Consider the following 23,553-nt stretch of genomic DNA (forward strand, 5'->3'; position numbering starts at 1 on the left):
ATTTGTCTACATCCTTAGGCAAACCACACAGGTTCCTTGCTATGTAGAAAACAGCAATAAAGAGAAACTTGCTTTACTGAATAGCTGGAGGGTTCTGAGCTGTTTGGCGGTGGTATCCTAAACTGGAGGAATAGGATTTTGCACCACCTGAAGATGTTTCCAAAGATTGAGAGGCAAACATTGTTATGCTTCCTTTCCCCAGTATACCAGGTGTGGGAAGCCTTGGGCCCCCCAGCTGTTGCTGAACTACAATGCCATCAGTCTTGGCAAGTATGGCAAAGAGGCAAAGATGATGGGAGATTGGGAGGCGTTGCTGCTCAGGGAAAAGAGAGGAAAGGCAACCCCATCTTGTGATATATTTATTGCATTGCATTGTATTAATTGGTCACTTTTTTCCTTCAAAAATTGAAAGTGACTTTCCCCCCTACTGCATTTCTCTTTTAAAGTGAGCCTCACCTAACAGCTGCTCTCTGGAGGATTGTATCCAACTTCTACAGCCACAGGATGCATTTTCAGATATAATGTGTCAGATATAATGATGCAGCTCAAATGTCTCTGAGAGACCTCTGAGCTAATAATCATACGCTCAGCCCTCATATCCATAATCACCTTTATTCAGCTTGTGACAGTAGTGACACCTTTGTGGTAAGTTTGCTTTAAGTGGTCTATTACTTGTTATAAAGTTGTAACGTCTCACTATAAAAACATTTATGGAAAGCACATGCCTCAGGTATGTGAGATCTAAAAGATCTCTTGCAATCTGATAACTGAGTATTGTACCATTTAATATAATTCTTAAATATTAGTTAGTGGAAACATGCTTATTCTTATTGTTTTTGTGAAAACCTCTTAAGAGTTTTATTATTTTAAGCAGTATAATTTTTAGAAAACTAAATATTAATACTCAGTTTATTAGTACTAATTTTAATGTGTGTGTGTGTGTGCTTTGCAATGTATAAATGATTGTACCACACAGAAGGATCTGATCCACGCAGAGTAACCTTACTGGGCCATTGCTAGTACAATGGGGCTTCCCCACCTCTCCTCTCCACCGTTGCTACTCAGATTATTATTTAGAACTATGAGCAAAGATGCCTCTCTCAGCATTTGAATTGTGGCTTTGATTTAAAGATTTGTCAGCATGGGATGTAAGATTTATTGCTCAAGACTGTACAAGCCCATTAAGAGTGTGTGTGAATCCTCATTCTCCAAGATATTTGTTTGCTGCAGAGCTCATGCATGTAGTTTTAATATGCATGTTGGAAGATGACAATCCAAGTACTGTATATATAGTAATCTGGTATTGGGAACATGGGGAAATGCCTATTGTCTTTCTCTGCAACACAACCCTCTGTATAAAGGTGTCCCAGTTTTATCTATGCCATCTGAAGTCTGCGTGTCTGCCTTTGATAAGGAGATAGCCTTGTGCTGTGAGTCAGGGCAATCTTAGGGCTTTAGAAGGCATTTTTTTGCAGCAGCCAAGAATTAAGGGTCCATTTTTGTGAGTATGAAACAACTGCCTCAAATCAAACACCAGTGTCTTTTTTATTGTTCAGTTGCAGTTCAAGAGATAGGTGACAGACAGGTACAATGATTCTGAATAGCTTGAGACATTATACACACCACACTGCTCTGGTCTGAAATCTGAGTGTCCTGATGACTGCTTTGTTACTTGTTGTACTTTGAAAAGCTAGCTGGGAACAGAAACTCACAAGGAGCTTTCCAGGGAGTTTCATGAGCCTCATGACAAAGCTCACTACAGATATGCAACTCTCAAGGGGCATGGGAACACCCTCTACTGCCCATGGCAGCTGCTTTTAGACCAATTGGAAAGCTACTTGATCAAATACCATCCATTAATTATAAAAGGCGAGTCTGTAACTCAAGAGGGGGACAGCTTAGTGCCAGGGAACAGAAGGGGAAGGTAACACAGCCAACCTGGTTACTTCCACACTTAGGATCTTCTCTTTCCCTAATCTCTGACACAGAGCTTAATCGGAGTCAGGATTCACCTCTAGAATCAGTTTTCTACCTAAGGGTTTTGTAAAGAGAAATAATTGGACTGCCTCCGAGCATGAAGATTAGTCCCATATTAGAAAAGGTGGATTACAGCTAAGAGATGAGATGTGCTTTGAGCATATTTTAGAAATTAAGCACTGGTCACATCCACTGTAGCTTTGGAAGCATGACCTATTCAAGAAGGCAACTAGGAAGGCACTGTAACTAGGCAGTTTTGTATATGTACCGTATATGTAATATATGACCTTATCACCAAGATGTGGCCTTTCCCCCAAAGTTCCATACAGTGGTACCTCGGGTTAAGTACTTAATTTGTTCCTGAGGTCCATTCTTAACCTGAAACTGTTCTTAACCTGAAGCACCACTTTATCTAATGGGGCCTCCTGCTGCCGCCGCCGCACCGCCAGAGCATGATTTCTGTTCTCATCCTGAAGCAAACTTCTTAACCTGAAGCACTATTTCTGGGTTAGCGGAGTCTGTAACCTGAAGCGTATGTAACCTGAAGCGTATGTAACCCGAGGTACCACTGTACTTGCTTTTGGATGCTAGTGGGCAAATTTTAAGACTTGCAATACCTTTGCTCAGTTCAGGATGTAGTGTCACTTGAAAAATGCATTCATAAAATTGTAGTACTATTTTTGGGAGTGAAAGGAAAAGCAAAATAAAGGTCATTAAAAGCTTTCTACATTCATGTGCTATTAATGCATTAAGAAACAAATACACAGTGGTCGCCGCAACAGATTACCCATGTATCTATTAGAAAAGAACAAAGTAAATACTGGGCCGAAGCCAACATTGTGTGAGCAGAAGGCTGTTTGGCTTGTACATGGGCAGCGTTGGATACAATCCATTGAAAATTAATTAGCAAATGTTATGAGAAATCTTTGCAGTCAGCTGTGATAAACAGAGCACATGCTGTGAACACATGTATGCACCCAGTTTATGTCATACGGTTAAGGTGACAATCCAGAACCTTAACATCAATGGACATTTTGCCAGTGGCTAGAGTGGGATGTGACTGTACCATCACTTTGGAAACGTATTTCATTCCAGCCTGCTGTCCCCTTAAGCACTGGAATCCCAACTCTCGTAGTGCCTTACGCTATGAGAAGGATTAAGCTTTCGGCAGCACCCACTGCTGATGTATTAACTGAACATTTCATTGCTATTCTTGGTAACAAAGAGGACAAGTTTCCTAGGTCTTGGCCAGGGGCGTGCAGAAGCAATTCAGTGGCAAGACAGAACCCAGAACAGAACAGATGATCCATGAAATGCCATTCTGATTGGAACAAATGCAGCTCGCTGGCCAGGATACAATCTACAAGCCCATGGGTATTGTATTCCATAATTCTGCAAGGCAAGGGCATAATGTGGTGATACAGTGTTAGAACCAGATTAGGACCCAGGAGACCAGGGTTCAAATTCCCACCCAGCCATGATGCTTACTGGCTGACCTGGGCCAATCAGTCTCTCAGCCTAACCTACCTTGCAGGGTTGTTGCGAGGATATAATGGAGATGGGGGAGGGAAATGTATGCTACCCTCAAGCTTCTTGGAGGAAAGGTGGGATATAAATGCAATAATCATAAAATTATTTTTTTATTATGCTGAATCCTATTTATTTTAGCATATTGAAGATTCAGGTAACATTTTTCTATAGATCACCAATCTTCTTTGAATTGCCTAGTCATAAATTAACATACCAAAAAGGCCACATTGTAAGAGATGTATTTAAGAGTACACTTGTTGTTTCTCTTACACCCTTCCTAATCTATATATCTTGCCAATATCTGCTCAACTTTAACAATGGCACTTCATACCTTCCCAGCTATTCACTTTTAACTCTTTCTCAGATCACACTGGTCCATCTTCTGCAAACCAGAACATTCAAATTATTTAAAGATCTTGCTAAAAGTATGCCATACTCCCTTTATGTCTGTGATGCAGTGAAGAATATTTTATTGTACTCTTTTTGTCACCTGCTTAAAACATTTTTTAAGGCAAACCTATCCAGACATGTAGCTGTTTTGATCTCTTTTACTGTTCATTTTAAAATGTTTTCAATGGTTTTTAATTTATTGATAATTTTAATATTTCTTGAAAAACGCTTAGGGGTTTTATTGCACTCAAATGGTATATATATGTTGTTTAAAAAATGACACTATGCTCTTGAACCATGGTTCTCAAAATAAAGCAGAGTTGCTAAGCAGAAGCATGTGACTCCACCTTGGTTTAATAATATAGGCTATATGTGCCACACACACACACACACACACGTTGTGAATTGCTACCCAGCATAGTGACACTCACTCCAACTCAACAGCTGAGGGCTCTCTGGGCAAAAAGCACAGCTCTTTCAACCGGAGGGAAATGCTATATTGCCCAGTGATAAAAGGCTTTGAGAGGACAATTTTGGTAATGTATACAACCCTCCCTGCCATTCTTCCAAGCCATTATTTTAAGTCAAAGAGGATCCAGATTCATTTGGCTTATTTTTTATTCAAGTTACAAAACAGAAAGCAGTTGGTAAAGTCCACTCAAGGCAGGGATGGATAAAACAAGGCTGTTATAAAACGGAGCCGCTGTAAGAGCAAAAGCAGTCCACGGAGAGGGAAAAGTTAAGACACCCTTGGCATGGCATGGCCAGCCATCAGCAAAGAAAAGAGAGGAAATGGAAGATAGGTTCCTACCCAAAACAGCAGCAGGTGCTGAGGCCAAGGGATCTGGCAAGGGACCAGAAGCCACCTGCTCCCAGCCTTGTTGTGCAACTGACAAACAGCTTGGATGATTTCCCCCTCCCTCCCCTTCTTTTTGTTTGCTTCTCTCATTTAGAGGGCAGGGGAGAAGATGTCTCTGCTGACTGCTTAATAGCTCCTCATCCATCGCAGACGCCAACAAACAGGAGCAGGTTCAAGGTGATAAATTGGATGCACTTAGCCTGGTAGCAGGGGAAGGATAAGATAAAGAGCATGAGAGCCCTTGCGTTTTGCAGCCATTATGCTTTCCAGCACTAGCCAGAAAGGCTGAAATACCTGCAGCCTTTACAGACTGTCTGAAATAGCTCTTGGTCCCTGTCTATTTGTTCACACTTAGAGTTAACCCTACCCTAAGCAGAGGCATGGGCTGCTACAAAGTGGAAGGCCACATGGCTTGCCGGCCAAGGCATCCATGCAACAACTTTCTCCTCTGGCACAGTTTGAAAGCTGAAGGAATGTTTTGGTGGCATTCTGGATCTTACTGACTAAGTGGTGGAGGATCATCCATAGAACATTTGACACTGGTTCAAATACAGTCACAGAGGCAGGGACTGTTCTAATATGTGGCCAAAGGAATGGAGTCCAGGAAGTCTCTGCCTTCTGACATACCAGGAACAATCCTTTAAGAACCTGTGGATATACTATGTTATCATCCCTCTCCCAATCCCCCCGAGATTGGGCTTCAGCCCCAAAGGCTGAACTTTTTTTAAAAGGATCAGTGGGGCTCCTCTTATGAAGGCGCAATTCCCAGTTCGGAAAAGGGAAACAGGCCTCCTCTGCTTAGAGCTAGATTCAGCTCAAAAGGTACGCCTAAGAGGGTCAAATGATCAGACCAACCTTTATTGAACTTACATGTAAACACTGAATAACAAAGAAACTGAGGAATACTTCCCAAGCCTGCCGCACTGAACCAGAAAGGTAGGTACACCATTGGTAGCAGCACTGCCCAGCTTGGTACTCAACTGATCATCGCAACAAAGCCCACACCCTAAAAGAGGGCTTCTCTGTCCCAACTGTGTTTGCTGGTGTCATAATCCTCAGAGGCATGGTGAGACGTTGCTATAGAAAGGGCCTGCAGTCCAGGTAGCTACTGACAGTCCAAGGAGCTGCCCAACCATGCCTGACAGGATCTGGAAGAGGTCATTGGTTCCTGGCTCTCTGTAAACCTGAGCTGTTTCCTCCTGGGTTCTGCCACCTCCTTGGCTGTCACTGCGGAGGAAGGGGGATGCCCCTGGGGTCGGTGACTTGGCCTTCCTGCAGATTCTTGACCAGCTGTGCCAGCCAACGCTTGGTGGTAGTATCGTCTTTCAGAACCTGGGCAAAGGTGGTGTCTTTCAGCTGGTCAGGAAGGCACTGCCTGAGGGCTTCCCGTGCCCTACATCAGGAGACAAGAAAGAGGGGGGCCAACAAATAAACTCACATGGACAAGAGGGGAGCAAGCCCCCCTCTTGAATAATTAAGGCTACAGTTTCTGTATCAGAAGCATCTACACATACCTGCAGAGTACAACCATATTCTTTATACCAGGAGTGGCTAAACTGTGGCACCACAGACATTTGCTGGACTACAACTCACAGCATCCCTGACCACTGGCTATGCTAACTGGCACTGATGGAGGTTGGAGTCCAGTGACATTTGGAGGCCGCAGGATAGTCATTTCAACTCCATACGCTATCCTGCATCTTCTCCATCCTAATCAATGGAGTCAGAATGTGACTTATGAAGGAAGCTTAATGACTTGCCTAATGTTAGGCATCCAAAGCAGTCAAGCACATGATGACTGCTGGCTGGCTTAATAAACACAGACATTTTTGCAGTTAGAGATTGAAGGGGAAAAGATTATAAACTTTCTCATAATTACTGTCAATACATGTTCCTGAACAGTGAGAAGACTTTGGTGCTAAAATAAGTTTGCTTAAATAAGTATAATCTTACATGATCTTGCTTCAGTCTTCAGAATCTTGATGAGGCGGTCAGAAGAAACTACTTGGACTTTAAGCTCCTGGCATTTATTGTACGAATTGCCAGGTTATGCTTGATTTGCTCTGGAGATACAGAAGGAGCTGGATCCCCATCCTGGCACTGCAAAGTGCAACTGTCCCTGGTTCTGCAGCACAACACCAACCTGCACCCCACCCCTATCAAGAGATCCCAAGAAACTTCTAAGGTGTCTACCTTGGATTATCAGAAAGGCGGAGGTAACAACGGACCACATGTTTCAGCAGCCTGGCAGAAGGCTCCTTGGAAAGCTGCAGGACCATTTTACCCTGGTTTAAAAACAGAGAATTTAGAACAAGGACATTTGCTGGTTAAGTATGTGTAACAGCATTTGTTCACCTTTATCCCTTGTTACCTTTTGCTACTCCCATCCCCACCCTAGTTTAATTTAGATTGTAAAGTATAAGCTCCTAAAAAGCAAGGCAAATGTCTGGAAAGCTAATTCTGTCTCTAATATGTCTCGCCCCACGAAACACTGTCAAGCATTAGCAGTGACTTGCTCCTCAGGTGTTGGAAAACCAATCTCCTCAAAAATGGGAGTGCTTTCACACAGCCATAACACCATGAATTGTGTTGCTATGTAATGCTCTGGCATATTTCTTCCTTGAGATTAGGAGTATGAAGAGGTGGCCCTGTTGTTATGATTAGACGTGACTACTACAAAGATCCAAACTACATTCACTACACTTTCCACCAAAGAGCATTTAGCTTCCCTAAATGCAGGAGCAATGCTGAGTTACCAAGCCCTTTACAATCAAAGCCACATACCAATATCATTGCAACGTGAGAAAATCGTTCGTAAGTCTGACAGATATAAGCCAACCCCGTATCATCCAATAAGATCTTTTGTAGAATAAAAGTAGCAACCTGAAAGACAGAAAAGAATAGGGTTGAATAAACGCTTGAATTGCAGACTGTGCAGGATTAGGGTGGGATGTCATATTACTAAAAACTCAGCGAAGCTGGAGGACAAAGAGCTTGTTGGGAGAAGACCTATGAGAAGAGATTTTGCCCACTATGAAACCAAATAAAAACCTTATATAGCACTGACAAGAGGAGAAGCAGGTACTGCAATTATCTATCTTGGTGCTAGCAACTAAAATTTTATTGATCCTGTTGACCAGAGGAATAAACCTGCTTACATTTTGCAGACAAATGGTGACAGGTTGGTGGCTGGCTAAAATTAATAACCTAATGAAGAGTGACAGATGCATAAAGGTGTGACTAGGAATAAACTGACTCGTGAGTGTGACATAAAAGATGCTAAGGATCTTGAGAAGCACACAGGCACCACCTGCAGGCTTCTCAAATAACTGATACTGGGATGGCACTTACACAATAATAGATCCTTTTCATACAGTTGCTGGAAAATGTACTGCAGAGTTGCAGCAGGAAATGAGTACAAAAGCACCTTGGGTGAGAAACTGCACAAAAAGAGAATAAATGTCCTATCCAGCTTTCCTCTCATAATAGTGTTTTGAAAGAGGCAGCCAGTCACGACAATTTGAAGTGGGTACATCTGCAATCACTCCTCAGAAACAGCCAGCTAACCTCAGATGGAGAAGTCTGCTGCATGCAGGAACATGATGCATTGGAAAGTAAAGAGAAAACAGTCAAGAAACTAGAACCACTTCATTACACTAAAAGCAATACCGTTTTGGAAAGTTCGCTGCCAGACTCCATGATGCGTAAGCACAAAGGGATAATTTCCGTTGTCAGTAAGAAGTTGATTACTTCTTGCTCATCTGTCTTCACCAGGGCCCCTTTGAAATATAAGCAAAAAACCCAACTGCTTCATATAACTTTGCAAAGGCCTAACAGAAACATGCATATAGGAAACAATCAGGGCTAACAGAAAATCAGTGCAGTCTAGAGAAGAAGTGGGAAATTACTGGATAAGCACGTGGTTGAGCTCCCAAGAACCCAGGAGCAAATACTAAGGATTATTATTTTATTGAAGCAGCAGCCTTTTAACCTTTCCTCCACCAATCACAAATTCCTCCTTTAGCCAATGAAATATCTAAAGCCTTTTACACTCTTACCTATAGAACAGCAATTCCATCTGTCATGCTTGCCAAGGCAAGTACAGCACTACCTTGTGACAAGTATGACAAGCAGCCAGTCATGCTTTCCATTGTGAAGCTGCAGCGGCGGGTAGAGATTGCTCTGACAGTTGTGCTGTGATCTCTGCCTTCTCTCCAGCTCCAAGGTTCAGAGGAAAGGTGCAAATTGTTGGACAGTGGCATGGCTGAATGTTACTGCTGCAAGATGCTCTGCGCATCTTACAACTGTGGTATCCAACTGGCTGCTCTTCTTACGGGTTCTCCACTCACAAAAGACAGATGGGGGGCACTGTTCTGCAATGGTGCTAGGATGCTTTTAAGCAGTGGTACTCAAGCCAGAATACTCTCCTTGCACTGTGTGTGTGGTTTACCAGGGTAGGATGGGTGTGAGGCGAGGTTGGCAACTACAAGTTTTGGATTGTCCAGCAAAATTAATCATGAAGACCAGTGAACATAATACATTCAACTTTTTTAACTCATTGAGTTCAATCACCCAAAGAGATGCTGCTATGATCTTTATAGAGCTGCTAGCCCTGTCAGCTAGCTAGGAGCCCGTGCAGCTTCTGCATTGGCTAGCTATGTGGCTTCTCAATGCCAATAAAAAGGCAGCTTGTTGCATGGTGCACCAAATAAAGCTTCCTGAAAAATTTCTGGTGTGGTCAATGAGGTTACAATACACAGTTGCAAGTACTAACCATTACATCTATGAGCACACAGAAGTTGTGTACAGTATTTGATTGGATAGATAAGATGCACATCAGTAATGATCCCTTCAGTGTTCTAGAATTCCCAGCCCTGCTATTTCCATCTTTCCCTAAGGTAATTTGGGAGAATGAGACTGGAAATTTGTCATTCACCCGAGGATCACAGGGTGATTTACAATATAAAAACACAAATATACATAACTTTGAATTGGGCCCAGGACTGGTGTACTTCCCAGAATCCCAGGTGCTAACAACAGTAAACAGGAACAACATGGAAATTATTTCTAGAAATGAGAGTCTGCTACGTGATTCTCTATTTCTCTGGAATGTTAGAATTCCCTCTTTTACAATGCATGGCTAAGTCTCAGAAGAGTTCAAATCAGATCGAAACCCTTTTCTGACCTACAAACTGATGAGGACTTACCATTCCCAGCATCACAGTCACTTACCAATTACTCCAAGACTTGTGAGTCGTAGGTACTCGAAGGGTCGAGTCTTGCTGACAGTGTGCAAGAAGGGATACAAGAAGAGAGGGATGTGAGCAGCAAGGAAGGCTGACCTAGACAAAGGAAGAAAAAAGCATTTAGAATGTATCTTTTGGATATTTATTTACACAGTTACTTTGTGAAGGCTAGAGAACTGAATTAGGACCTCACCTTTAGAAAGAGAAGAAATATGAGGAAATATGCCTGTAAAACTAGTTTTTTTTACTGACAAACTGACCAGTAAGACAGGCAGCTTGACTGTTTTATTCACTCAGTTGGCTCAAGTCACTAATGCACTCTAAAAACAGTGTAAAAACCAGCAAGTTACAGATACCATGTGCTTCTAATGTATGGTGTGGATGTGACTGAGAATATAGTTCTGTTGACGTACAGAGCCCTGCAGATAAAGATGCTTGGCGGAAGCATATTTTCTCTAGTCTGGACATATACCACACTAACCAAAAGTTATTTTTTCCAGAGATCCAATACACCCGAGTATATTAACCTTGTTTCTGGATGCGATGCAACACACTGCAGAAGTGCCAGAGCATTGCAGACTCTGTTGGACTGATGAGCTGTCAAAGTTGGTGGATTTATAGATGGATAGATATTTACAATTTCCTATGAAAGAAAGAAAACAGGAAATATTTGTGCGAAAATTCTTCCACACATTTAAGCATTCCAATATTCAGAGTCAAAATCCTCCCACTAATTACTTGTGATTGATTAATGTCTGTTTGATAGAATTTCTGCCCCCACACTAACAACTAGCTACAAAAGCTGTAACATATTAGACAGGAACTAAAATACATATGCCCCAATAAGATGTCCTTACTTGGGTGGCTCAAGTTCTTCATTGCCATCTTCTATTGTACCAAACTTTTATTAGGTCAAGAGGCAGAATTTCAAAACCCTCAGTATCTCAAGACTTTCAGAAAGACATCTAGCAGATTGCTTGCAAGAGTCTAGCAAGCTATTTCAGTTAAAATATGCTACCCACCTGTAAGAGAGCTGCAATTGTACCAAAAGAGTGCCACAACATTGGTGCGAGATCAGGGACAGACTCTCGCTTTTTACTCAGCTCCAACAGTGCATTCTCACGAGTCTCTGGGCTGGAAAGCTCATTGATCCACTGATAAATCTTCTCTCGATCAACCTGAGCCAGTGCCGTTGGCACAGGCTTTAAAGGAAGACAAAAGGTTCAAGTCAAGGCCTTGGTCCCAAGTCAAATCAATATAAACAGTAATACAACCTTGTACAAAACTTCAAGGGTGACCAGGAGTGATTAGTAGACACTTCCAAGTAAACATAGTTGAGATTAAGTCCCACATATTTTAGTGGGACTTGCTTCTAGTCAAGGCACAATAACAGCACAGGGGAAGGAATATGTCACAGCAGGGGGGGGGGGGGGAGTTGCCGGATGATAGTTCCATTGGCTTGTGTGTACTCACTGCAGCTGTGCAATCATTTTACCATACTGTAGCAGCTGAGTTATTAAAATCATCATTGTTAAATATAAAAATAAATAAGTAAACAAAGTCGTTTGGGCACCAAACAAAAATAATACAGCACTTTAAAAATGACCATCAACAAAACTCATTAATACAGCACAAAAGGTTACAAATCCATGACAACAAAAACAAAGCAGAGAATCAATACCAATTCAACTTCAGCAACTATCATAAAGAAGTGGAGCATAAAAGCCTTCTATGCTCAAGATCTTGAGATATAGTCCCTCTCTCATAGCCACCACTCTTTATCTCGGTCTGCTCCAGATTAATTACCGTAATCCAAAAACACTTCTGTGTATGGCTCTGCCTCTGCCTATTGCTGCTGATACTTCTCCCTCCCTCAATACCTAACAGAAAAAAGGTTGCCCACTCCTGCTTCAGGGGGGTGCAAAGTGATGATTAAAGTTAATAAATGAAATATTCCTCCACTACTGCATCCAATGAGGAGTAGTAGTCCAAAGCACTGCACACTTTTTCATCAGCTGTGCAAAAAATCCCTTGTTCAAAACTCTAGGGCTGCTCCACAGCAAATGAATCCTCAGTGCTTTATGTCTGCTTTGTTAACACATTCCTTCTATTATGGGACTCTGCTTTCTTTTGGGACTTTATTAAAGGCCCAACATCTCTTACCCAGAAAACTATTAGTGAAATAATTGTGTTTAAAATGGCTCATAGTGTCACCATGTTGAACAGTTGGCTCCAGTCACAGAACAATAGATTCAGGGACAAATACAGGAGTGGAAAGTTGCAGGAAAGAAAGGCTGATAACACCCCATGATCCAACTGTGGCAGTTCAACACGAAGATCAAAGCCTGTAAATATGCTTTATCTGAGCAGCAGCACAAGAGACGAGCTTAACTTTCCATTACTTACAGAAATTCAGGCAACCACAGTAATAAAAAATTGAATATAAGCGACCTTTTTCAAGATAATTGCTACAGTATTGCTTTTGTAAGCTAGACATTTCTAGTCACTTACTATTTCACTTGCCTTAAAGCATATGAAGGTACTTTGCAAAGGAAATTATTTTTATAGCCCTTCAAGAGGCCTCATTTCATAATTACCTTCATGGTAAATGGAAAGATCTTTAAAATCATTTTTCCAGTGACAGATGCTATAGTGGTGTGCCTACCCTATCCATTAAATATCCAGTTCCAGAACGTCAGCATGAACTTGATAAAAATAAACGCACTAATTAGACTAAAGTCTGCTATTAAGACTGTCAAGACCTGAAAAAGTCAAGTGTTCACCATCTGAAGTAGCAGATTCACTTAAAACTACAGTAAGTATAATACAAGTAAGAAAATGCCTAAATATTATGTCAGACAGAAGTACTGCTTGTTAGTGGAGCTAGCACAAATTCTGTTTCACCTGAGTGAACTGTCAAAGACCAGAACTAGGTGAGACAGAGCTGCCACAAAAATCAGCAAACCTGTGTGAAGTTCTCTCTACCCTCCTACATAACATGATCAGAGATATGTATTGCAATATTATTCTATCCAAAGGTAGTCACACTCAGGGCAGACACGTTAAGGTTAGTGGACATGGCTAACTTAGGCTCATAATTTTCAGAGGGTCTACTGAGTAGAACGTAGCTGGATACAATTCATTACATGTTTATTAATTTATTAATTTTATTTATTTAATTTCTATACCGTATTTCAATTTCTGTTAAATATAGAAAAGATAAGGAGGGTTTTAGGATGAAACTGCAGTTTTTAGAAGCAATTCCATGTTCTTCGTTATGTACAGTTTCACCCAAAGTTGATATAGTGTTTACTATATATATTGAAAGCTGCCCAGAGTGGCTGGGACAGCCCAATCAGATGGGCAGGGTGTACAACTACCATATTTTTCGCCCTATAGGATGCACTTTTCCCCCTCCAAAAATGAAGGGGAAATATGTGTGCGTCCTATGGGGCGAATGCAGGCTTTCGCTGAAGCCTGGAGAGCGAGAGGCGTCGGTGCGCACCGACCCCTCTCGCTCTCCAGCCTTCAGGAAGCTATCCGCAAGCCTTGGGAGCCCAGCGGGAGTGCCGCCGGGCTCCCAAGGCTTGCAGGCAGCAGCCTGCAGCCCGAAGCACGGGGCACGCTGCGGAGCACGCCCCGTGCTTCGGGCAGATGTCTGCAAGCCTCGCGCGCCTGGCGGGAGGTCTCGCCGGGCGCGCAAGGCTTGGGGCGACAGCCTGTTCTGGAATTTTTTTTTTATTTCCCCCCAAAAAAACTAGGTGCTTCCTATGGGCCGGTGCGCCCTATAGGACAAAAAATACGGTAATTAAATTGGTATTATTATTACTACTACTAATGGTGATTTTTACTGGGCAAAACCCATAAATACCTACTGAGCCAGAAGAGACAAACTACCTAAGTCAGCCTAGCAAAATAAATCAAGCTATTTACATGTCTCTACTTAGCAAGCAGCCTTAAGAGTATTAAACTCAAAGCATACAAGCAAGTGCTCAAACTGAATCATTCTGGATTCATTCCCCTACTAGTGTCTAGAAAGGAAATGTTGCACGGCAAGTTCTGTGAAGATGCTACAAAGGGGTACCTAGTTTTCTAATATGGGGTTACTTTTATTGATAATTGCAATATTTACAAACACAAACCAGAACACTAAACAAACTTATTATACATAGCTACATACACCTCTCAACAAAAAAACAACATACAAACTAAACATACAGACATAAATCTTGACTTCCACCTATATGTTGCTTCCCTTGTTTCTTTTCTTCTTTTCGGTGTTATCAGTATTATTTTTGACTATCTCATCTTATACCCATTTCTTCTTAATTTTTTACTCTAAATTTCACCCATTGTATATCAATATATTAATACCAGAGCAATGTTTTTGGATGTATTCCTTCACGCAAGTCCACTCCTCTATTAGTTTTTGGTCTGATTGGCTTCTTACTACTGCTGTAAGTCTTGCTGATTCTATATATTCACAAAATCTTATTTGCCATTCTCTTATTGAGGGAGTTTTTCTCCCTTTCAATTTTTTGGTATAATCATTCTGGCTGCCATGGTTGCATGTAAGAAAACTTTTTTCCTAACAGCAGGAATGTCAGTCAATATAATTCCCAAGAGGTAAGCTACTAACCAAGTTATTTTACTTCCTGCTATCATCACCACTTGTCTCATTACAAGCAACGCACATGAGCCACGCCACTGTTAAATTAAAACATGAATGAATGTCCCACGTGGAATTTTTGCATTTTAAGGCTGCGATTGTAAACACCGAGAGAAAAACCGAATTCAACTCAGTGTGGGGCTTACTTTCATGCAAGCGCGGTTATAAAACGACTTCCCAGACAACAGATGAGAGAAGTAAACCCTGTTTTGTGGCGGCACATTATTGCAGACGTGAAACTCTAGAAGAGAGAAGCCCGGCAAGCCTTGTTGAGAGGCGCTTGAATGAGAGTGGTCGGGGTGCGCCTGTCAGGATATGTGTCTGTCTATATGCATCTGCATCCAGCCTCTCGAGCCACCTTTTTATCCAGCAGCATTGAGCCATGGGCAATTAGGAACCCGCATTGATTAGCATATGGAAAACGCACACAAGCGACGCCTGGCTCATGCAAGAGCACCTGAAGGGAGAAGCCTGCGAAGAAGCTCCCTTTGCCTCCCCTTAGAGGACAGCAAAGGCCGCCGCCTCGCGCAGGAGGAAAGGCCGTTAGGAGACGCCCGTTCCTTAGGAGGGCAATTTGGCGGGAAAATAGAGCCCCGCTCCGTTCTGTGCCCCCCTCCCCACATCTGTCCGACCAATGAGGAGAGAGAGAGGGAGAGAGAAGGGGGAGGGTGCCTCTCACGCTTCTCAGCTAAGGCCCTCGTCGCCCTGCGTGGATACGGCAAGCGACTTACCGCGGCCGTTGCCAAACTGTGCATGGTCGGAACTTCTGCGCGAAGTAGAGCTCAGGAGGCCTCTTCTACTTCAGCCGCCGCCATCATGGATCGAAGCAGAGGTCGCCGCCTCTTCCTCCTCCTCCTCCTGGCTCTGCCGCCGCCGCTGCTGCTGCTACCGCCGCGACCTCTGACCTCTCTCTGGGCCTCAGCGGTAGGCCCAAGGAGACTGGCCGGGCGCATGCGCCATGCTATCTTTAAGCGAACTAAAAAAAAAAAGCACGAGTTTGCGCGTGCGCAGAAGTTACGAGCGTCGTCGTCACTTCTCGAGTAAAAGTTGCTTCTTTCGCTAAGACTTGTCGACGGCGGAGAAAGCCAGCCAGCCGTCGCCGTGATGACGTAGGGATTCCCCCCTCGTCGCTCCTCTTCCTCCCCCTTCCTCCCGTCGCGCATTGTTGTTTTTTTTCTTTTTGCGTGCTGCGTGCTTGCGTCAGGCGGACCGTGGCGCGGCTGATCTGGTTCCCGCCATCTGCCCTTTCCACTAAGCTAAGAGGAGGCCGGGCCGCGGTGGGTCGAGCCAGGCCAGGCCGGCGCCGGAGCTAAAGTGGAGAATAACCCCGAAGTAGGAAGGAAGCGGCAGCGGCGGCAGCAGGGAGAAAACGTCCAGGCCGGGACTGGTCTGTGAGGAAGCGGGAGGTGGAAGGGAAAGCCGCCGCCCGCCCGCCATCGCCGGTGAGTGCGCCCGGGCAGTGGCGGTGGGTCTTGGGGCTTCCTCGGAGCGGCTGACTGCGGGCGAGGGCACGAGGGAGCCCCATTGGTACTCGCGGAGCAGGGAAGGGTAGGGGGCGGCTGTGCGTGGGCGGCGGCCGGTCGGCCGTGGAGGCGGAGGTGGGGTCTCCGTAGCCGCTGTGGGGGGGGGGGTCGCCGCGCCTCAGCGTCTCTCTCTCCCCCCCCCGTGCCCTTGACCTTAGTCTGGCCCTTTCGCTTCCTCAGGCCCAGCCGGCTGGCCGCTCTCCGCCTACGGTGCGGCTGCTCCAAAGCTGACCCTCGGCCCTCCTCCCTCTGTTGCCTTCCCCCCGCTGGTTTAGCTGCCTCTCCCAGGCGTACCCCAGGCCCCAAGACGTAGCGGCCGGTCGGGTAGCCAGCTAGCCAGATTACTAGCCTTGCCCCAGGCAGCACGTAGAGATAGGACGAGAGAAGCTGCTGCTTCTCCTCGTGGGGAATTTCTGCCTGCCGGGCTGTTCGCAAACACGACAAAGGTTAAAAACAACGCAGCGTCGGCAACTAGCGCCGTCCTCTTCTTCGGTTGCTTTCCCGCTCTTGCTCTGTTCCTCCTGGGATTGTTCACGTCTCCCTTCTGAAATGTAGACTTGGCTGGTTTTAGCTTTGTCCCGCTGATCAGAAATTTACTTGCAAAGGTCCAGCAGCCACTTTCCAAGCCAGTGTACCAGGTGCTGTACAGTATTCAGGTGACTGGGTTCCTGCTTGCTTTTCAGTGAAAGCATTCACAAATGCAACAGAGTTTGGTTAGGAAATGTACTTCAACAGAGTTTGGTTAGAGATCTCCACCATGTCTTTCACCACTGTTTCTTTGTTTGCCTTGAACTCTTTGCTGAGGTGATATATGTGTTGAAAATCCACCCAACATTCTTTACTGTTGCCCTTGCAAGTACACTGTTTGCCCTAAACAGTTGTTGCAGATTATGATCTGTATGGAACAAGTGGTTCCTATTTTGTGGAAATAGGCTGGGCTGAAAACTTCAATGTCTCTTGTACCTGTTAAAATATTGGATTGTAATGCTGTTATATTTAGAACATTAAGGCTCCTGATTGTCTTTTTGAATGCTGTGGAGTGTAGGCACTTTTTGTGGATAGTTCTAGTGCAGTTAAGGATTTTCGGTATGTGCTCACTTATTGTGCAATTTTGTACATGCCTGCTCTGAAGCAGTCCCAGTCCCTCTGAATTCAGTGATGCTTACTCCTCAGTAAGGATTGCAGAGTTAATTTTTCATTTTTATTTGTTAAATACACATATCAGGTTTTATGGTTCCAAAAGGCTCTCAAAGTAACTTGCAGAATTTGCAATAAAATAAAATGCTAAAGAAACAACTGTTTATAGTACGTGCTGATATACTCAAATTCTAATAATGAACCAGACAAGCAAGAAGACAGGACTTGGCACATGTCTACTGTTCCCTTAACATATTTTCACTGAACTTCATGTAGTTGGGTTTCAACTTGGATGACTAAACATCTGGAAGATGTCCCCCCCCCCCGAAATTGGGGATACACCCCTAACTTTTAGGGAACTGTCATCATTGAATTTTAAAACATTAATAGTATTTATAGGGCAGTCACATCTGTGCAACAAGGAATCAGCTCAGTTTTTGCAGCTTGAGAGTATGCAGTGGTTTTAACCACCATGGCGTATGGCTAACAAGAGCTAGTAGGGAGTGGTGAATGCATCACTGCATCAGGAGAAATTTCCCACTGCCTTGAAGGATGCAATGGCATGACCCCTGTAAAAGCCCTCCCTGGACTCCTTGTCAGTCACAAACCTTTCTGGGCAAGATGCCTGAGAGGGGGGTGGCTGCTCAGCTGCAAATGCTCATGAAAGGGACTGGTTATCTAGATCACTTTTAGTCTGGTTTCAGACCTTGTTTGGGACTAAAATTGCTTTGGTCACCCTGATAGATTACCTCTGGAAGTGAGGCAGAGAAGTGTGACCTTGTTGAGTCTGCTGGATTTCTCAGTGGCTTTGGTTTAGTGGAGGATATGATTTTGCACTGGTTGTACTTCAACTTATGGGACAGTACTAGAGAGGTGCAGTGTTAGAAACTAAGATATGAAAGCCAGGAGCTAAATGGCACCTTAAACCTAGGTTATGGGCGCAACAACAGAATGCCAGGCAAGCTTTTTTAAAAACAAGAAAACAAAGCTGAGAATGAACGAACTGCAGCTAAACTATTATGTTCATTTTTCACATGGTCTTGTCCTTCCCCTGCCCACCCACTAATTATTAGCGTGTCTCTTCTCCAGTCTTCAGAGAGTAGCTGGAAGTGGGGAGGCAGAAAAGGTTCCTCCTTTCCTTCCACTCTGCAGTTTTAATCTGAAATCTTAGGCGCAGTGCTGTGCCCAGAGCTCAGAAACTGCTCACGCCAATGAAATTTCCTGTTGCAAAATGCGCCTAGAACAATGGGAGTTTCGAACACTGGAGGGGTGGTATTGCAATACGTTACTCATCCGCATGGAAGTTAATCCATGGAGTTCTTCAGGGAATTGAGTGCCACCAATATGTGGATGACTTTGAGCTTTACTTACATTAGTCAGTTGAGGTTGCAAGTTCTGGACCCATTGCCTGTAATGGGCTAGGTGAGGGCAAACTGAATTGAAGTTGAATCCTGCTAAGACATGAGATGCTGTGGCTTGTTGGTTCCAGGAAGTAGGGGAATTACCTCTTGATGGGGTTTATACTGCCCTTGAAGGAGCCGATGCATTGACTGGGTGTACCCTGGATACAAATCTCTCACTGGAGGTAGAGGTATCTTCAATGGCACAGAGTGCCTTTGCTCAGCTGCAGTTGATGCAGCAAATACAACCAAAGGAAAGCTTGGCCACAGTGATTACGGTAGCAGTGTGACCAGCTGTACATGGAAACTTGAAGAGTTCCCAAGTTTCCCTAGAAACATGTTGGTCCGTATGCCTGTCGCATTAACTTCAGCAGTGGCTAAAATGTGGGTGGTGCTAGTAAACTGACAAGTGTTATCAAGTTTAATTCCATACTCTGTTGTGTCTTTTTTGTGATACCTGTTCTCAATTACCTACTTTGATTTTTTTTTAAAGACTTAAGTAATGTGGAACAGATTTAATAATCTTTGGGAGACCAATACTCATATTTCAAAAAGAGTCCATGCACACTGAGTACATACCCTGAAAGATGGGATAACTATCTGTAAAAATAATATAGCTCTTTGATTTAAAACAGTTGCTTAGTTTTGAAGATGGTTATTGAGAAGCTGCTAACTTTGTTCCTTTCTTTCTAAAACAGGATTTGTGTTTAAAAGCAAACTTCATTATTTTCATAGACTAGTTGTATGAAAACATGGCTCCACTGAAATTACGTGGGACTATTCGCTTGCGCAGCATACAGACTGGGACTACAAAATGGAAAGAAGGGACATTCGAAATAGTTGATAAGGATAGCAAAGTGACTCTGGCAGTTCACTACAATGCTGGAGGAATGCCAAAGATATTTCAGGTACCTCAGAATCTCAAAGGCCTTTTGTTTTGAAGTTGTACAGGAGCTGTATGCCTCTGAACAACTGTCCTTTTAAAGTCCATTTAGCTGTCACTTGAACTTTCCTTAGAGACTTATTCTTTTTTCTGCTTTCTAGAACACTGATCCTACTGTATTGCACTGTGAATTATTGAGGTGTACTGTTCAATGTACAGTGGTACCTCGGGTTACATACGCTTCAGGTTACATACGCTTCAGGTTACAGACTCCACTAACCCAGAAATAGTACCTCGGGTTAAGAACTTTGCTTCAGGATGAGAACAGAAATCGTGCTCTGGCGGAGCGGCGGCAACAGGAGGCCCCATTAGCTAAAGTAGTGCTTCAGGTTAAGAACAGTTTCAGGTTAAGAACGAACCTCCGAAACGAATTAAGTACTTAACCTGAGGTACCACTGTACTCGTAGAGCAAGGATGATTTTAAAAAACAACAACTAAACCTTGGGAGAAAATAATACCTAGATGTTTCATTATTTAGTTATTTAGAATATTTTAATCCTATTTTTGTGACTCCAAGAGGCCCTCAAACTGGCTTACAAAAGATTTTCAATGAGATAAAACATTTTAGGTATTAGGATACTACTGGCACTGGTAATAAAGAAAAGTTTATTTGTTGTCTGTTTCATTTTCTTCTGGTTATAGTATTGAAAATTCTTAATGTAGATTCATTGTTAGATTATTCCTCTGTATACACTCTTCCCATAATTAGCTGTGAGTCATAGTGGCATTTTAGATTCATGGGGATTTTGTATCCAAGGCTACAGTCTTATCACACTAATCTGGGAGTAAGCCCCAATGGCCACAGTAGCTCCTGCGTAAGATTTCTCTTCATGTCTAGCTGGCTGCTGGTGCACAGCTCATCTCTTTTCTTTTATTTACAATGTTTATATGTAGTCTAGTCTGGAAAGATAACAAGCATTGTTATTGTTTTTTGGGGGAAGAAATTCTAGAGACTAAAACAAATTTATTATGGTTTAAAAGTCCTTCATAAATGGAAACTAAATTTTTCCTTAGCAAGTGTTTTTTGTTATATTCACTATCCTTAATGTGTACACATAAGTGTTGCAAAATTGCAAAGATAGGAGCTGAGGGAATTGTTTTTAAAAGTGTACTGAGTAGGAATTGTTTACTGGTGTGGGATAGCATATGAACATACATAGTCTTTGTCAGTGTGAAGCATATTTAAATGCATCTTTCTTAGTATGGAAATATGTATCTTTTAAACTATCCATATGATACTTACTGTTTTACAGCTAAACCATAATATAAAAAATGTGACTGTGCGACCAAGTAGAGGGAAACTGTGTTCCTTGATTATATCATTAAAGGATACTAGTTTCCTGACAGTGGATAAAATATCACCTAAGGATGCAGAGGAAATGAAGCAGTTTCTGGAAGCTGTTCAAAATGGAGTTCATACAGGTTAGTGTTAATTATAGATTTGGAGTGTGGGGAAATGACTTCACTACTTGTTTAGGCTAAAATCAACTTTTATAAACAAAGTCTACTGTTAGTGAAAAAATAAAATGCTAGTAAAACTTCTTGTATATACATTTATAAATCATAAAATGGTGTATTTTTGTTGTAGCTGTGAAATCATCCCAAGGGTCTGGCAGTTTTGGTGTTCTGGGCAGTAGAACCACACAGAAGGATTCTAACAGGCAATTCCCATATATTGAAAACCAGGTATTTTAATCTGTTTCCTTCTTTTCTTATGCTCCTATTTCTATATCTGCTGTATACAATAAATATTATCTGTCCACATATTTAGTAGTGATAAATGGGGAAAATTTGAATTTGTGTATATAATAATCTTTAATATCTCCTGATAAATTTCATTCCAGAATAAAACAGCCTGTGGGCATTCCCACCAGATATGGAAAAAGTCCCTTTATTCCCACAGGTTGATGATTTCACTGATCTCAAAGGTTAAAACTATCTTATACAGAATACAGTAACTTTGCTTCCCGTCCTTCTGCCCCAAAATGTTGCAGCTAAGAGAGATTAGGCAGAACCTTCTTGGTGTCTGTAGGGAAGAACAAAAGACTTTATTATTTCATTCATGTATTCAGGGAAGACATTTCTAAGTTCACCTTCAGTAGGTGGGTCTGTCAGCCTTGGCTACCAGTTTCGACTTCTTCCAATCCCAGAAGGTCTCTTGTCCTGCTCAGTGTGGGGAGCAGCCACATTGGTGGCCTCTGACACATATGCTTTCCTTTTCCCGAAGTTTCAGATCAATTTAGAATGTCACACGGGACACATTTGGGGCAATTGTTTCTAAATTTTGTCTTCGAACTGGGAGGAGACAGCCCCCCTGCCACCAAGAGTGGAGATAGGAAGTTTAATGTAGCCCTTCGTCTGGAGACTGATGGGTGGAGTCACTTGCAGGATGACCTCCCATCTCCAAGGAGAAGGAACACTCGCGATAAGTTCAAGGTTCCGTTTCAGGCCACTGTTCTTAAAGAATGTATATTGCTTCTGACTCTGTAGCACTTGTAGTCTAGTCTGCCAAATAAAGGAAGAGTAGTTAGAGGCTGATTGAGGCTAAATCTGAATACCACACCTGTATCTTACCTTTATTTGGACGGTAAGGAGGTACCTCCTAAGATCTTGTTCTTCAAACTGTTCTACTATTCTTTTTGCTTTTCATTTACAATATGCAACCCGGCCAAAGAGGATTTCTGATGTGAGGTGGTTACATACAGCCAGGCATCTAGTTAGCCTACACAGGTAATCTAGCAGGTTCACAGTCCATTTGGGATCCTATGCGTGAATCAGTGACTGCAGCGAAGTCTGTCATCATGGCAACTTGAAATATGGCTACCGCAGTAAAATTATGGCAGCTGCTTATAAGTTCTGTATGAAAGCGCCAGTTACTACAGATGTAATCCATATGCAGTGTTTGCTGGGTTGCCAGGTGGCCTGCTGATAGCATATGTGCCACTGACTCTCTGAAATGGGTCCATGATTTGAAATACAGTATGCTGTACTGATTACAGTGTTTATGATTCTCATAGACTCCTTCAAAAAAAGGGATTGTAGAAAATAAAGATGAAACTCAACTTCGTAAGGTGCTGGGCAACCCAGGAAGGGCATCCATTAAGAATTCTTCAGTAACTGGAACGCCTGGCTACCGAGTTACCATTTCTAGTCCTTCTGCTGCTTCAACACCTCACAGAACAGGGCTGTTGGAAAACCGGTATGAAAATAAACTTTTAATGCACTGCAGCCTTTGATATACATTCATTAAAACATGAATAGCTTTGAAAATTGTATTAGTAAACTGCTTTCCATGTCTTTATTAAGACTCTTTGGAAAATGTACTAAAAGCTTTAACTCTAAACTAGCTGGAAGGCAGTTAACCATTTTTACATTTTATGATAAGGCTTATGGAGGTTTCATGAGAATGTGAGTTGGGCTCACATTGTTTGCCTGTTGACTAAAGGATTTCTCCCCCTTAATAAAACAGTGAAAGAAGGAAAAGGACACCGCCTACCTCTGAGATGAATGAAGATTACCCAAAAGAGAATGATTCATCAACGTATGTTGTTATGGTTCTTACTTTTTATTCCCCTCCCCCCACATTAATTCTATTAGGAAAAAAAAACTCCTTAATCTCTCTTCACTCTTATTTCATAATGCCTTGCAAACATGAAGCACTTGAAAATTGTAAGGATTCAGAAATATGGAATGTTGTATGTTTTTAGTTTGGTATGCCAGTTAAAAATGTTCTTCATAGTTGCCCTTCATGGTGATTACTGAATGAGTGATTTGAATCTAATGGTCTTTTATAATTTTACTATTAAAATGTAAGTCTAAAATGTGGCCACAGACATGATATGTGATTTGACAGTGAGTTTGGGGTGACCCAGTGCAAAA

The 23,553-nt window shown here is 42.7% G+C and overlaps 2 protein-coding genes across 6 annotated transcripts in view; one reads left to right on the forward strand and one right to left on the reverse strand.

Annotated features, from left to right (window-relative positions):
* Positions 1-4,497: 4,497 nt before the first annotated feature.
* CNOT9 (CCR4-NOT transcription complex subunit 9) lies at positions 4,498-15,573 on the reverse strand. Of its 3 annotated transcripts, none has more exons than XM_081920820.1 (8): positions 15,403-15,573; positions 11,025-11,204; positions 10,530-10,645; positions 9,989-10,098; positions 8,426-8,535; positions 7,541-7,639; positions 6,950-7,041; positions 4,498-6,149 (listed from the first exon to the last, which is right to left on the reverse strand). In XM_081920820.1, the coding sequence occupies exons 1-8, from the start codon at positions 15,424-15,426 to the stop codon at positions 5,981-5,983; spliced, it is 900 nt and encodes a 299-aa protein (XP_081776946.1). In that variant the 5' UTR covers positions 15,427-15,573; the 3' UTR covers positions 4,498-5,980. The 3 variants fall into 3 exon arrangements, with proteins under 3 accessions (XP_081776946.1, XP_081776945.1, XP_081776947.1); XM_081920819.1 differs by having other exon boundaries at positions 4,498-6,155; XM_081920821.1 differs by lacking the exon at positions 15,403-15,573 and adding an exon at positions 14,818-15,086 and having other exon boundaries at positions 4,498-6,155.
* A 193-nt stretch (positions 15,574-15,766) lies between these two features.
* Positions 15,767-23,553, forward strand: part of USP37 (ubiquitin specific peptidase 37) — a 32,671-nt gene continuing 24,884 nt past the window's right edge. For 2 of the 3 annotated variants that reach the window (XM_081920260.1, XM_081920262.1), the window contains exons 1-6: positions 15,767-16,113; positions 19,430-19,639; positions 20,928-21,096; positions 21,263-21,360; positions 22,692-22,873; positions 23,144-23,215. In XM_081920260.1, coding sequence (XP_081776386.1) covers positions 19,484-19,639; positions 20,928-21,096; positions 21,263-21,360; positions 22,692-22,873; positions 23,144-23,215 — 677 coding nt within the window. In that variant the 5' untranslated portion in view covers positions 15,767-16,113; positions 19,430-19,483. The remainder of the gene's footprint in view (positions 16,114-19,429; positions 19,640-20,927; positions 21,097-21,262; positions 21,361-22,691; positions 22,874-23,143; positions 23,216-23,553) is intronic. The other variant, XM_081920261.1, reaches the window with a different exon arrangement.

Source organism: Podarcis melisellensis, assembly GCF_964234715.1.
Source record: "Podarcis melisellensis genome assembly, chromosome: 1".
Lineage (NCBI taxonomy): Eukaryota > Metazoa > Chordata > Lepidosauria > Squamata > Lacertidae > Podarcis > Podarcis melisellensis.